General features: G+C 40.4%; 1 protein-coding gene across 1 annotated transcript; it reads left to right on the forward strand.

The window, feature by feature from the left end:
* Positions 1–14,808: 14,808 nt before the first annotated feature.
* Positions 14,809–16,095, forward strand: rasd3 (RASD family member 3). Its single transcript, XM_036547254.1, has one exon. It carries the CDS (start codon positions 14,970–14,972, stop codon positions 15,606–15,608), a length of 639 nt encoding a protein of 212 aa, XP_036403147.1. The 5' UTR covers positions 14,809–14,969; the 3' UTR covers positions 15,609–16,095.
* The last annotated feature ends 284 nt before the right edge of the window (positions 16,096–16,379 follow it).

Raw genomic sequence — 16,379 nt, forward strand, 5'->3', positions numbered from 1 at the left:
AGATATTGATACTTCAGTTCCGAAGTGGCTTCTCAATTAGGCACGTCTAGTAACTAGCACACCTCAGGTGCTTCCTTATGTTCTTCTGTGTGTGCTTTCACTCATAACATTGGAGGAGGGTTTGTCAAGCTTTCAAATAAACGTGATGAAGAATGTTGCCTGGGTATGGAGACCTACGCACAGACAGCACTGATTATTTCATAGATTCACGTGCAAAAATGGAAAAATCTAAATTCTTGATAAAGATCAGTTCTGTGTCTGCTAGATGTAGAGCATCAGTGCTCCTCACTGCACTGACCGGTGCTCTGAAGGCGGAGGCCTACATCCAGGGGTCCTCTTCAGTCAGTGGAGTGCAGTGGTTGGGCCTGTGGCAGCGGTGTGCGCAGAGCACGGTACGTGCTGTGCATGACAGTGTCCCGTTTCCCCCGCTGCGCTAATTAGGTGGCTTTCAATCGCCGTTACGCAATTTCCAGAGTCGCCGCTTTGTTCTCTCACGGAACAGATTGGCAGAGCCCCAGGTGTGGTGGCTGCTGTTTGAAAACGGCCATCGCTTTTTCTGCTGAAGTGCTCACTTTCGCCTTGTGTTTTCAGGTATCTGTAAAGGGACACAAACACTTAAACATTAAACAAGCATGAAGCAAATGCAGTAAAGGGACATTTTGTTTAACCCGTGGCTCATTGTCATCAGGACCCCAGAGGGTGTTTGCACAGTAATGCCCCATCACACCTGCGCCTTGGTCCATGACAAATCTCACTTTAAATCACCCATGAAAACTAACTCTTGTTAAAAACATGTTTGCTTCACATTACATTGTAATCCTGAGTAAACACATGAAATGTATCATTTAATACCTTTAATTTAATTTCTGAGACAGTGTTTGACAAGGCCCTCTTACCTTGCATTGTGTTTTCAATTTAACGACTGGTGGCAGTAAAGAGCAGGTAGCAATGACAGTAGGCGTGTGTCCTGTAGAAATGTCCTTTTTATGACAAATACCATTGTTTTTTTTCACATACCAATGAAACTGGGTCGCTTTTGCCAGTGCAAATCATATTTCAAGTTAACATAGGCCAACCTTACAGGTATCAGCTCCTGTTTACTCAAGCAATTACTTAATGATATCCGCAAACTTGACCTTTTGGTTAATGATTTGTGTTCTTTAACGGTTCATTGTTCTGAAAAAATCCTTACTTAGTATGACATGATGTTCTGTTCAAGCAATTGGTGTTCTCTCTGCACTGCAACATACTGTGCTCATTATAAAGGAAGTCAAGAGTGACCGATGGCAAAATAGTTGGATGTTATCGTTGGATTTTCTGTCCTGCAAATTCCTAGTCTCAGACGTAACAAAAACTGTGAATTTGACATCAAATCACTTGTCCATTGAAATGATTTGGCCTGATAATACATTTATAGTCATATGTACTGCAGTGGGCTGTTAGTGTTAAATGGCTGGACATCACAGTCAGTATTATCACAATTGCCAAATTCATGGATATGACTGTGCTCATGCAAAATCGTTTGAGTGGAAGGACATTAACAACAAGAGGCAGGGACTGGCCTCTCCACACGTCCTGCACCATGGAGTGCATCGAAAGACCCTGACCTCCCTTACCAAATTGTTAAGACTGTTTGTCAAATTAGCCAGGACAGAGTGTTTACTCAGGCTGGCATTGATAGGTTGGCCCGATTGAGAGCAGCCAGGGGGTTTATCACAAAAACCAACAAGACAACTGCAGAGGTGCATGTGGCGCGTGTTGAAACCGGCGTGCCTCCTGTTGCAAGCACACAGGCCTTTGAGATACTGGTGCATTCAACACAAAAGAGCCTTTCTTCTTCAAAGGACGATAGTGAGCAGAGAGTATCGTGCTGCTGATGGTCTACTCCTGATTAAGTGATTGTAGATCTGGCTTTGTATCAGTGGTTTGTTAATAATGGATTCAGATGAATGAGAATATTGTGCAGTTTTCCCCCTGATACAGTGCTTGTTTCTACCCTGGTCTCGGCTGTCCCAGTCTACTGCCGCTAACACTCCCTGGCTACAACCTTTTGAAAGGTGAGATAGGTACTGAGAATGACTGAGAGCCATTGTCCACCACTGAGACCACCGAGTTTATTTCATGTGTAATTTAGGATCCTTAAATGTATAACTCCTGTGTATTAGCTATGAATATGGAGCTGTATGTAAAAATGCACACATAAAAACTAATAAAATCTGAAATATATATCCATATTCTCTTAATGTTTGTAAAATTTCATCAGCTTGCAACAAATCCAACTGTAAAAATTAATCATTAATGTATTGCACCTTTACTCAGTGGTGATGCCACCTGAACAAACCTGAATCTGATGCAAATGTATTATTTTTTCATTTCCATTTTGAAGGTTATTCATTTTCTGGGAAGTGACTATGTACTTGCACATCACTGAGCTCATGTTTGAAAGCAATTACTGCTAATCATTCAGTCCAGTTGTGTTGTAATCGCTTTTCTAAATGTCACATTTTTGTGTTCTGACTCTGCAAACAAAATGCCAAACAGGCAGGGCTGAAACTGGTTGTGAAATGAGTTGTAAGGGAAACGAGGCAACGGTGTTTAATGATGCTCTAATGAGATGACCACCTGTGTCTCACTGAGGGAGCTGTGGGCCTTTTCGAATTGCTTCGCTTTGCTGAACGGTGTTCCTGGCAGCGGCTGTTCCCCCCTCCCCCTCCCATGTCTCCCATCAGTCAGAGGAATAACTGGAATCAAGAGTGTCATTGTCCCCTCTGACAGAAAATGAACTTTGCCGGAATTGCAATATGATAAAACAGCCGTAAGACCTGCAAACTTAAAAGGGTTGCAATACGTCAGGTTCATCTAATCTTGACGCTGCTGCAGATGTAGACATTGACATGGGATTGGCTACTTTCTGTGTTTATTTATTTATTCATTCATTAGTTCATTCATTTTTCCAGTGCATTCTACAAGGCCAGCATGGCAAGAGGCATGAAACACACAGGAGAAAAAGAACAACAGTAACACAGTGATGGAGCATTAGTATCCTAATCTGTGTTATATCATTCTGTCTGTAGTCTCTCTGTGTGAGCGGCCTCTGTGTTTCTCTCCCACTCTCTTCCCTATTGATGAGCTGGTTACCTAAGCCCAGCTGGACAGAGTGATGATGCACTGGGAAGCATGAAGATGACCTAAGCCCATGCATATGGAAGGGCCTGTGGACCCCGCTTTGACGCCAGCCTTTTCCCCGTGACGGCAGCGTTTTCCACCTTTGTCTCTGACATACAGCCCCACATCACCTTCCAGTGACGCTGGTGTGGTGACCTGGATATCGGTGACTGTGAATGTGATAGTGTATCCTTAACCTGACAGATGGAACAAGAGAGAGAGCAGGGCAGGACATGTTGTGAGAGCAGCACGTCAGGCTGGCTGGCTGGGCAGTCTGTGTGACCAATCCAGGCTTTAGGAACAGTCGAGGCGCATGTCATGTGACCGTGACTCAAATTACTGCTCAGAAGGGGAAGTTCGGATCAGGGAGCTGGCAGTGCCATGATTTCTGTTCATGCTGAATATGGTGAAATATCCCTACCCCAGCCTCCTCATCAGTGTACAGCTGCTTTCACAGGCCCATGTTTGGTAAGAGTCATGGAGCAGTCCATGCTCAAATTAAACCACATGATATTCCATGGTACTGTCAGAGTCTGGAACTCCGATTCTGAACAGACCACTCAGTGGAAGGAGGTTGAGGAGTAAAAGTTTGTATTAAAAGTAATGTGTTCTGTGTGAGGACCATACAGCATTATATGACAATTGGATTAAAAGTATTGTGCAGCATATACCACATTTTTCCCCTACTCTGCAAACTCCTCCTTCACAACATCCTGAAATATCATTTTTATAATAAGTGCCAACATTAATTTCATTAGCAGAAGCTCTTATCTGGAGTAACTGACTATACCTGTAGTGCACACATTTCTTTTACAATATAACAACGGCTATAAATCTATTAACATGACTGTTGGGTAATCATGAAATTGCATTGGTTGCATTGAACCAAAATAAAGATTATAATTAGGCCTGAAGGTCCAGAAATATATTTTAAGACAGTTTACGAAACATTATCGGTGGAAAATATAATATATATAAATATAATAGCTAAAAAGGTTTTGGAAACATTTTAGTAAAATAATACATAGGACATGGCAGTATACATTACACTATGCCACATGTGCTGGCAAGAATTATGAACCATTAAACAGGTATACCCCTACACTGAAGTCCCTTTGTGGAGAATACCACCATGTTTCAGTAAAGTGGTGCATCAGCTGAGCAAATTGCTTGTTAGTCTTTAGCTGTGCTGGGTGAGTATGGTGGCATATCCAACATTTCCGTTGCCCAGATGCATACCCTGTTTTGTGTTGCCTTTTCAAATAAAACATAGCATGCCTCGTATTTTGTGTTCTCACGTTTCAGACCACATTGCTGGATGCACATGTTTGACGTTGAAATCAATGAGCTTCATACTGAACAAATAACAACAGCAGATGCTTCAAGTGTATTTTCGGGAAAGAGAGAAAAATGGTTTTATAGCCTGCCATAGCGGGTAAATGCCTGGTCTGGGAAGTACCAGCATGATGTCATGTACAGTTTTACCCTCAAAACCGATAATAACCCCCTATTAAAAGTGTTTATTTGCATTGGAATCAAGCCCAGTGTTCAATGACTTTATCGGCCTGATAAATGGGCATTTTTTCATTTGTTCAGTCGATTCCTGATAGAAGTATGTAAATAAAACCTTTCCTCTTTAGGATAAAGACTTTCTGTGTGCCTTTTATTGGGACACACACAAAGGCCACAATGCCCTCACAGTTAGGAACGAAACTCTTAGCTTAGCAAAAAAAAAATGAAGAACAGCATGAGGCATTAGAAGCAGGCCTGAGGATTTTTAGAAAATACAGTGTGCAGGGCTACGTTATATACACGTATAAACCCATAACCACATAAAAGAAATGAGCTGATTTGACAACAAAGTCCCATTTTATTATGAATAAGGAAAAACATCGAAGTTGAATTTGAACTGGGGAAAAGTAAATTTAAAGGCATCCAGTTCCCTTCCTGCGGCAAAATAGGCGGCAGTATGGTGTAGTGGTGAAGGAACTGTTGTAATCAAAGGGCTACCAGTCCCAGGTAGGGTAATACTGTTGTCCAGGGGTACTTATGGACTACCAAGGTACTTAACCTCAATTGCTTCATTAAATATTAGTTTTGAAATACATTACATCAAACTGAATAGAATATTAAAAATGCCATGTATATGGATAAGTGTCTACTAAGCAAATATTGTACTGTAAGAATAATAGAATCCCCTTCAGCTCTTCATATAAACCCCTGAGATCAAAGACGAGGGAATGGAGTGCGCCAGGTGGGTCCAGCTCTGCAGCCACAAGCACATGATTAAAGATGCAGAGAAGAAAGGGGCTGCCCACACAAATACACACACATACACACAAACACACAAATGCATGCACATACATACACACACACGGACAATGACCACTTTTCAGGTCATGTTGGGCAAAATGCAATGAGGAACATGGTACTTCACTGCTGATTGCACTCTTGAAAGGCTAGTGAAACAAGTGTGGTTTAAACAGACCCTCTTCAAAACGTGCACACCTGTAGACTGCTGCATAATTGATAATTCAGACCAAAACCTGCACTGTCATCTTATATCCAGGAGAAGGAAAACCCTTCTTTGGCAACCAAACCCCTGGAAGCACTTGCACTCAAACAATATGTACCAAGCAGGGATACCATTAGCCGGCTAAGAGTAGAAATAAATAAAAATGTAATTATGGAGAGGTGGCAAGAAGCAACTAGATACAGCAAACAGAAGCAAGCTGAAAGAGCTGAAAAGATGAGCTGATAATGAATGATCAGCCTTCAGCTTCAAGCTGTCATTAGCAGTGAAGCACGTGCAGCACTCCAAGCAGCCAAGAGCTCCGTGCTGTTTTTCTTTCACCTCACTGCCTCCATTTGGAGTTCCTGGAACTCCACTTCATTCAGTTGTTGATGTTTTATGATCTATTTGGTAACCTTAGATACAAGTCAAAACAAATGAGAAAATAAAATAACATTTTGTGTGTCGTGTCAGAAACACAAAAATACATTCTAAGATATGACCTACAGAATCTAGACTTCTGTTGTTTAGGAAACATATTTCTGGTAAATATAATGCAAGCAACCACAATTAGTGCAAAAGGGCTTGATATATGGCTCAGTTGCTTGCACCATAAATGTAACGATATGGAATTTATTCCAGAAAGTGCTGCTTTTGAGGCAAGTCAAGAAAAAGAAAAATTCTACATTAGAAAGTTCAATTCAATTCAATTTCAATTCAATTTTATTTGTATATCGCTTTTTACAACACATATTGTCACAAAGCAGCCTTACATTGTTACCAGGCCTGGGACCCCCTGAGAGCAAGCCTAGAAAGCCCTTCCTTATGCCATTCGCAGGAATGCACAAAAGGCATGCAGTAATTTTGTATGTGTACATCTATGGTCCACGTACTGAATATGAATTATTTCCCATTATCTTCCATTTCAGGTTCCTTCTTCACTAAGCAACAGCCACCCTATAAATAGACTCATCATTAGAAGCACAGGCACGTGAACATGTGTCTAGATAGTCACATCTTTCACAGCCACATCCAAACACTGGAACTATTTGAAGAACAAAATCTGCATAATAAACATTTAAACACTGAGCACATGTAAAACATTGCATTCTATCCATAATAAGAGGTGTGAGAAACCTGATGACTCATATAACGGCACACACTGCCATAGCCATGAGCACTGTCAGAGACTGGGTGTGGATAAGGGAAAAACTAACAGATACCAAGAGCCTACGGAGGATGTTGACAGCGTTCCATGCTCAAACTAGGATGGCAGCTAACAATAACGTCAGGCGCTAGCTGTTATTTACAGTGGGGCACTATGTGTCAATGTTTTGCATTGGAACACCAGTATCATATTTATAGGAGTAGTAATAACAGCAGCAGCAGCAGAAGCAGTGACCACCTCCAGACCCAGACCCTGTCTCTCTCACTGGAAAAACATTCACTTTTATCAGCACATATGAATCTCACATCCATGGCAAACACTTTATGGCACCAATTTCTTATCTTTTTTTAATGAAAATCACAGAATGGACAAACATTGATTGGGACGTTAACTCAAGTGTCAGGACAGGGACTGTGTCGCTAGTGCATAATATGGCAGAATGGCATATATCATGTGTTTCACCAATGGTTGCTCATGCTTTTTAAGGTCCACATCAATTGTAGTGTGCGGAAAACCTTTTTTTTGTATTCTACTAATGGTTATAATTGATTAAATAAAATAATGTTAAAGCTATGTTCACTGGAACCTTTGGAACGTGGAACAAATTGGCATTGCAGTAACACTGATATAGATTTTAATTTGGAATATTTATTTATTTATTTTAATATAAAGGAATATGTTTGGAAAATGCTCACTTGGGGTAATTATTAACCTTGACATTGTGATAACTGACATTTGTGAAGTTGTCATCAAATTGCGACAAAGCAATGACAAACTGGAGACACACAGCTATGACACAGCCATTACACAATACAACAGATTTACATTGGTACAACTCCATTACTGCTTTTAGCTGTGATATATGCACAAAAATACAATATTGCAAAGCAACTTGACAAGCTGTTTATACTTTTTGAATACAAGTGAATGTGGACCATACTCTCTTTTAAAAATACATTTATACAGTGTGTTCCATTGACCCAACAATGTAATCTCTGTCAAAAAATCACCATCCATAAAAAGTAAGCCATATATAAGTCAACTCTAAGAACATAAGAACATGAGAACATATTATGACAAGAACAGGCCATTCGGCCCAACTAAGCTCGCCATTACAATTAAAGAGAATCCAAAACTGCAAGAAGTCTGGACTTGAACTCAGCAAGAGTCTCTGTGTCAACTACATGACCTAACAACCTATTCCATGTATTGATAACTCTTTGTGTAAAATAGTACTTACATCAGCGCAGAACTTACTCTTCACTAGTTTCCATCTATGTCCCCTTGTTCTGCAGACTGAACTCACCCTAAAAAATCTATTATAGTTAACCTTATTGAGTCCTTTAATAATTTAAAATACTCCTATTAGATCACCCCTAAGTCTCCTCTTGCTAAGTCTAAAAGGATTAAGTAACCTGAGTCTTTCCTTTGTAGCTTTTATATTTCATGAGAGGAACTAATTTAGTTGCCCTTCTTTGAGCTTTTTCAAGATCCTCAATATCTTTTTTATAGTGCGGTGCCCAGAACTGCACACAATATTCCCAGTGAGGTCTGACTAAAGCATTGTAAAATTTCAGTATAACCTCTTTAGATTTATAATCAATACTTTTGGCTATATATCCCAACATCCTGTTGGCCTTTTTACTACAGCACACTGCCTAGATCCTGTTAAGCTTGGGTCAACTATTACTCCCAAGTCTTTTTCAAATTGAGCACATTCTAGGTTTTTTCCCCATGAAGTAGTCTTGTCTAAGGTTCTTATTTCCCACATGCAAGACTTTACATTTAGTTAAATTGAATGTCATCTGCCAGGTATCTGCCCACTTTTGGATGCCGTTTAGGTCTTCCTGTATTACCTTAGTTGATTCTATACTGTTGGCTAGACCCCCTAGTTTTGTATCATTGCAAATTTTACTACTTTACAACTAACCTCTGCATCCAGATCATTTATGTATATAAGGAATAGCAAAGGCCCCAGCACCAATCCCTGAGGGACTCTAAATCCCTTTTTCTTACTAAGAAACATTATCACCTTTGACAGAAACGTGAGACACCATGATGACCTTGATGAAATATGTCATATTCATATTGTGATTTACTGTCATTTCATTCTTCACTCCTTAAACACCACAACACAAAAATATTCTTTCTTTTTTATTAAATGCCTCAATTTTTATTGTACGTAAAACATGTCTGCCACAGTGTTGCAACTATTTTCCTTTTCATCACAATGGTTTATTTTATTCCAGTCCTGTTTCTGCCTTATTCCAGTTGTTTCTGCCCCTAGGCACATCATGTACCACAGAAAATGTAAATCACTGAAACTCTTATACTGTTGTAAGTGTGGAACCTGGCATAGAAGGTAGTTAGACAATATCATATTTAAATGACTACAATAAAAAAGACACTTTCAACAATTATTGATTCAGTACCAGTGTGAAGAATACTTTAACAGTCCACAGAAATATTCCTCAATCAAACCACAACATAACAGTAACTTCATGTGTAATGCTTCACCATAATGTCTTGGTACTTTCAAAGTACTCCTCTTGCTGGACTTTCCCTGGTCCCTCACCCCTATTTCTTCATATATGACAGAGATGCATGGTGCAGCTTGGTGCAGCTGTGGAGAGGGTGAGTAGCACCAAGTTTCTGGGTGTGCACATAACAGAAGACCTCTCCTGGTCAAACAACACCACATCACTGGCCAAGAAAGCTCAGCAACGCCTCTACTTCCTCCGCAAACTGAGGAGAGCCAGAGCCCCAGTTCCCATCATGTGCTCCTTCTACCGAGGCACCATTGAGAGCATCCTTACCAACTGCATCACTGTGTGGTTTGGGAGCTGCACCACCGCCAACAGGAGAACCCTGCAGCGCATAGTGGATGCAGCAGAAAAGATCTCTGGTGCCTCACTCCCCTCCCCCTTGGACATCTACGACACACGCCTAGCGCGTAAAGCACAGAGCATTGCTGCCGACCCCACTTATCCTTCGCACACGCTCTTCAGTCCCCTCCCATCGGGGAGGAGATTCAGAAGCCTCCAGGCCCGTACCTCAAGGTTGAGGGACAGCTTCATCCACCAGGCTGTTAGGAAGTTGAACTCTCTTCCCTCCCTCAGCCATCTGCTCCAACACAGGACTGAGCTTTGAACCCCCCCCCCATACTGAAGCCTGGACTATTCTCCACCCATCCTTACTCCCAACATTAATCATCACACACACACTCACACAGATTTGCACAGTCACTTTACTTATATAAACAGTCTACATCGTATTCCTGTGGAATACGTAGTTATATTTATATTTTTTATATTTATTCTCCATATTTATAAACCTACAATGTGCCTGAATGCCCTTGCTGTAAATATGTGTAATATGTGTAATTTGTAGCAATTCTTGTTCTTGTCTCTCAGTGTCTTCATTGTGTTATGTCGAACCGTTGTATTGTCACCGTGGGCCTGAGAGAAACGCAATTTCAATTCCTCCGTATGTCCTGTGCATATTGGAGAATTGACAATAAAGTTGACTTTGACTTTGACTTTGAGATTATACCACACATCATCCCTACCACCATGAGATTTTTTTGCAGCACTACATTTTTAGTGTTTGTCTTACTTTAATGTTACTTCTATCTCCAATAATATACATTCTCACAATGTTTAGGTGTAACATAATTAAAACATTGCCAGAAAATGTTGTGTGAGAATCTCCTAATGTACACTGTTTCACCATGTTGAACTTTTGACAAACTAGCAAACCTCCAAGGGTTGGTTATTCAATTATAAGAAAAAATGAATGTGTGTGTCAGCCAGACTTGACGTTTCTGAAATACAACATACAGACATGCAACTGCTCTGTGGTTCTAGGAAAGATACACACTTTCACTGTGTTATTTGTTAAGCAACTGAATAAACATGGGTTTGGCTACTCTCAGACATAGATATTTAAATTTATGCTGAGGTGTCTGACAAGATAGGCATGTAAAACCAAGGCTGAGAAAGAGCGCATGGCTACTGTGAAATAGGTGGGGGGTTTATTATGTTTTGGGGTCGTTTCACATCTATTCCTGAGGACCTTGTTAAAATAGAGGGAAACATGAACTCCAACATATATCATGGCATTTTGTCATTTTGTCCGAAACCCTGGTTTCCTCTGACAAGAAGCTCAAACTTACCTGAGTATGGAAATTCTAGTATGGCAATGACCCTTTTATTCTTTTAACAAAACACACAGTAAATATCTGGGAATTGTAGCATTTTTACATTTTTTAAGCAGAAAACAATTCTAATATGTATATTTTTTCGTCTTTTATAGTATGTTTTTGTTTTTGTAAAGGGTCTGAATAAATATGTAGAGCACTATACTGTATGTCACTGCTGTGAGTCAAACACAGCAATAACTGGACATGCTGTGTCACTTAAAAAAAAATGGCATGCTCCTGAAGACCATCATAATGAATTCTTTCTTATTTTCTCTTTGCTCTGAATCTGCCTCCTGCCTCGTTCAAAAAAACAGGCAAGAAGATTATTGAAGTTGTTTCTTCTTCAAAAGAACAGTGTGGCCCCACTGAAGCTTGAGAGAACTTCACATTTTTAATCAATTTGTCACAAATCGGTTTATTTTATATGTATTACTTTACTTTAGATATGTCTGCTTAGTCATAATTAAAAAGTATAGATGTCCTAAACTGGAAATGACCTTCCTTGGAACACAAGATTATATGGAAAAAATTAGTGCAAACTGACAATGTTGTCTTTTGAGGTGTACCAGTAAACAGTTCCTCAGAAGAGGTGGTGCAGGTGATGCAGGGGCTGCCACTCCCTCCCTGCAAGCTTGACTCTTCACTTCCTGTCTGAAAACCGATGTCACTGCTCACACAGTATGACGACAGCATATCACAACTTTGAAACAATACTCTGTTGTTTTTATTCAACCTGATATGATGCCCTGTTGTCAACATATAAATGACAACAGGTTCAACAAACGGAAGCAAACAATTATTGCACATACACTTTTTACTTTGGTTATTTCTACTTATAAATGAAAATGTATTTTATACCACATGCCAATTTACTAGTCTTTCTTTCATTTAGCTATTTGCCTCCCACTTGTTTGTTATGTTTCTTTAACAGTTACCACCCAGCTGTCTGTGTCTGTGGGATTACATGGCAAACACACACCCACCTCATGTCCTAATATCCTGTTATCTATGAGAAAAATGCCTGGGGCAGGAAAGCAGGTCCCCATAAACCAGGTCTGCGATGATGTCCACAAAAGAGCACCAATCAAAATCACAGACTGTTTCATGGCTGAGGAGATAAGGCATTAACACTACAGACATATCAGCGCGGGCACATGTGTCTCCTTGGTGGGCATTTCTTAAGCACTGGGTCACACTCTCGCAATTGTATATAACCACAATAGAGGCAGTGGCAGTCCCTTTGTTGTGTCCAAATGAAGACATTGCATGCATTGTGCTATGCAAACACACTATGATCAACGTGGGTAATAAAGGTAACAGGACCTTTGCAACAGCCATATAATTCATTTGTGTCTCAATTTGGCATAATTAGCCTGTGACCCTTGGATAGAAAAAAAAAACATTCTTAATAAAAAATATAATGTGAAATAAAACACATAAGGGCATTGTTTGTATTAGACCACTGGACCTAAGGGCTGGAACCATTGGGCTGGTGAGCACTGTATTTTACCTCAACTACTCCATTTAAAAGCCAGCTGTATAAATGTGTATAATGTAAGACTGTTAGTATTGTAAGTCCATGTAGGTAAGGGTGCCTGCTGAGCAAATAGGTCGTGCATAGTGTGCTAATTATAATCATGACAATACAGTTAATGCACCCCAATGCACATTGCTGGCATATATTGGCATGGCTCCTAAACATATGTTCTGTTCTATGGTTTCTTTGCTCTGTCACCAAACCAAAATGGTGTAAAGCAAGTCATTTTGAGGATAATCTGTCAGTTAGTCCATGACCTGTGATGGAGTTCTAGACCAAGACCAAGCTGGTAAATTGTGTAGCCTGCAAAATACTGAAAAGTGACAGAGGGGCAGTGTGGAAAACACCATTAACTATAATGGAATGTGCCTTTAAAAAAAAAAAATCTCCCCCGGTGTCAATTCTCTGTCTCGTGGTGTTATATGTGTTTGTGTGTACCTGTGTACATGAGTACATGTGAGTGTGTATGCGTGCATATGTGTGTGTGTGTGTGTGTGTGTGTATGTGAGTATACGTGAGTGTGAGTGTGTGTGTGTGCGTGAGTGTGTGTGTGTGCATGAGTGTGCATGTGTGTGTGTGAGTGTGTGTGTGTGTGTGTGTTTGTGTGTGTGTATGTGAGTATATGTGAGTGTGAGTGTGTGTGAGTGTGCGTGTATGTGTGTGTGTATAGTAGAGTGGCTCAAAGTGCTTGAATCGATGCTGACTCACATCCATCTTTTGTGAGATAGGAGAGGAGTCCGTGCTGAAAGTGGTGGGAGCAAGCCAGACTGCACACAGCCTTTTCACAGCTCTCTTTGTCTCCCATTCAGAATCACATCCAGTTCCCACCACTGCTTCGTGACACCCAGGCGATAAGTGTTCAACATTAAACAGAGATTATCTGACCACATCTCTAACAGATAGAACCCAATGAATGAATAATATAAGCAGTTAAGCATGTCTGAGTCACACCCATGAACATATGGACAATGTAAAATATGCTCATGCACGAGCAAATTCCATTTAACTGCCATATTTGTAGTTTCTACCACAAATTATTATAACATGCCCCAGCTAATTAATCTCTCAGACTCAGATCAGAGTCACACATATCACTGAGTTTTCCAGACTATGTGAACAAAGGAGGATACCCAACACTAACTTGATTTTAATGTCACAGTCTAGTGCTATGAATATCTAAGGAAGAAACAAGAAAGCACTACAAGGAGGAAATCAATCAACATCAATGCTAAACATAATGCATACCTGTGAAAAGCTGAAGTGAAATGAGGAAAGAGGGATATACTCTTAAAACACATTGTAAGTGGCAGCTAAAATTGAGTTGTCATTAAATAACACTTATTAATTGAAATTAATTGTTGTTTCTAAAGATCTATAAGATTTGTAATGTTATGCAAACAATCTCAAAAAAAATTTAATTCCAACTATATTTCAAAATAAACTATAGATGAAAATTGGGCTGTTCCCCTAAGAGTGGGGGTAAGCGCTGAATTATTTGAAAACGTAGTGGACAGCTGATAAAGTAATATACAAGGGTCTTTACATTAATGTATTTGCAATATCAAGTGGGTGTGAAGAAAACAATTTACGCGTACAAAAAGATCCATAATATTTTAGTTAAAAGGTGACCACTAAGAAGAGCCTTAGAAACAGGAACCCTATATAAGGTAAAAAGTGAAACTGCTCCCTCATGTGGTTGCTGACGGTCAGACAACAGAGACTGGCAAAGTAATTCAACATGGCCTGATGCTATGGTTGGTTGTATGATTGTTTGATACATTGAATACTACAAGCACGGACATTCAGTAGGTGTGAAGAAAACCTGTACATTAAAAACACATATATAAAAATTAAAATGAATAAACTGTAAACTTCATGAATGCCCTATATATTCGACTGTGTTTGAATCAAATTTGGAAAACGTATGCTACGCTACATAGGCTACGTGCCTAAACTCGCAAATCAATACAGCACGCAACACACTCCTGGCAAATCTTATTGAATCGGAAGTAATAATGTCTAATATTACTGAATATGTATTTTAAAGAAAGCAAATGGCTTATGCGTTTTCCAAACGTCTTTCCAGGTTGTAGCCATGCCCCTCCTACCTTAACACACCCCCTTCCCTTGTCATTGGACAGAGGTGTAACTGACGTAGAGATCTTGAAGGAATAAAAACGGTACCTTTCTACCCAGTAAACAGGCTTCTGATATCATATCTGAGAGAGTCTTGGAAATCAGAGTCTTGCCTGCAGCTTAGAGAGCAGCTCGTTCACGCACGTTATCTTTGCTGACAAAAATTGACTACGCGTTGTATAGAGCCTCATCGAAGGGGAAAGAAGATCTTGTCTTCCTATATCAGAGGCAAATCCTAATTTCCAAAGCCATGTCATCTCTGGCAGTGAAAGAGAAGACCACAGTGCGCCTGGTGTTCTTTGGCGCGGCAGGGGTTGGCAAGACCGCGTTGATCCTGCGGTTTCTGCAAGACCGGTTTGAACACAAGTATAAACGCACAGTTGAGGAGCTGCACAGCATCGAATATGAAATTGATGGTGCAAAAATTCGCATCGAGATTATGGACACGAGCGGCAGCTATTCTTTTCCGGCCATGCGAAAACTATGCATCCGCAATAGTGACGCTTTCGCCTTGGTCTACTCCATAGATGATCCGGAATCCTTCGAGGAGGTGCAGAGGTTGCGAGAGGAGATTCTGGAACTGAAGGGCGACAAGTTTACTCCCATCACAGTGGTGGGTAATAAAGTGGACTTGGAGAATCAGCGCCTGGTGTCCACCGGCGAGATCATGTCAACTGTTGAGCTGGATTGGAACGCCAGCTTTGTGGAGGCGTCCGCCAAGACCAGCGAGAACGTGATGGGGGTGTTCAAGGAGCTCCTGCAGCAAGTCAACCTGCCCAGCCGCCTAAGCCCTGCGCTGCGAAGGCGTAGAGAGACCATCCCCAAAGACAACGCTGGAGTGCGAAGAAAGCCGCCAATGAAAAAAACGAATAGCTGCATTCTCTCGTAATTACACTAACGCGTTTAGTTACATGTAGTCTATATCTCCGCATCATTGTTACGGGCAGCCTGCTTCCACTTCTCATTCACGTGAGTTTGAAGCAACAGGATTCCTGGTGAAATGGTAGACGGCGCTATCTGGAGACAGAAGAGATTCCTAGTGCCGACGACAGAGCTGTTACGCCTAATGCCGGAATTGGCCACTGAAATGAACTTTGGACTGGCGAATGTTTATAAGTCTATAGCAGCAGTGGACGTCATGCTCTCCAAGAAATAGAGAGGACAGTAAAAGTACGTTTTTCTTTTAACTCCAAATTGGAGAATTCTTTAACTCCTCAATGAGAAGTTATACTCTGAGATACAGTGCATTATTAGACGTTGATTCGTGTCCATACGTCATGAGTAGAATAATTGTGAGGGTAAGACTATGTAGCCTGCAGAATACTGTGCAAGACTGTACAAGTTACTAAATGTTCAATAAATGCAGACGATCTATACCACTTGTCTCTATTTTCAATTTCTGAAATACTTCCCTCAAAACACTTCAGAATTTCCATCAGAAACATTACCAATGAGACATCTGTTGCAAATATATTGCATTAACTACACAACATTGTTTGTTACATTTCTTACAGTTAAATTAGTTCAGCTCTCTTTTCTGTATTGTGGATGCTCAATCACTCAATCATACTCCTATCTTCTTTCCTTAAAAGTAAGGCCAACTCCACTTTAAATATTTATATGCAAATAAAGTTTTGCAGATGCAATTAAAATATCTGCT

This window comes from Megalops cyprinoides, chromosome 1 (genome assembly GCF_013368585.1).
Source record: "Megalops cyprinoides isolate fMegCyp1 chromosome 1, fMegCyp1.pri, whole genome shotgun sequence".
Taxonomy (NCBI): Eukaryota; Metazoa; Chordata; class Actinopteri; order Elopiformes; family Megalopidae; genus Megalops; species Megalops cyprinoides.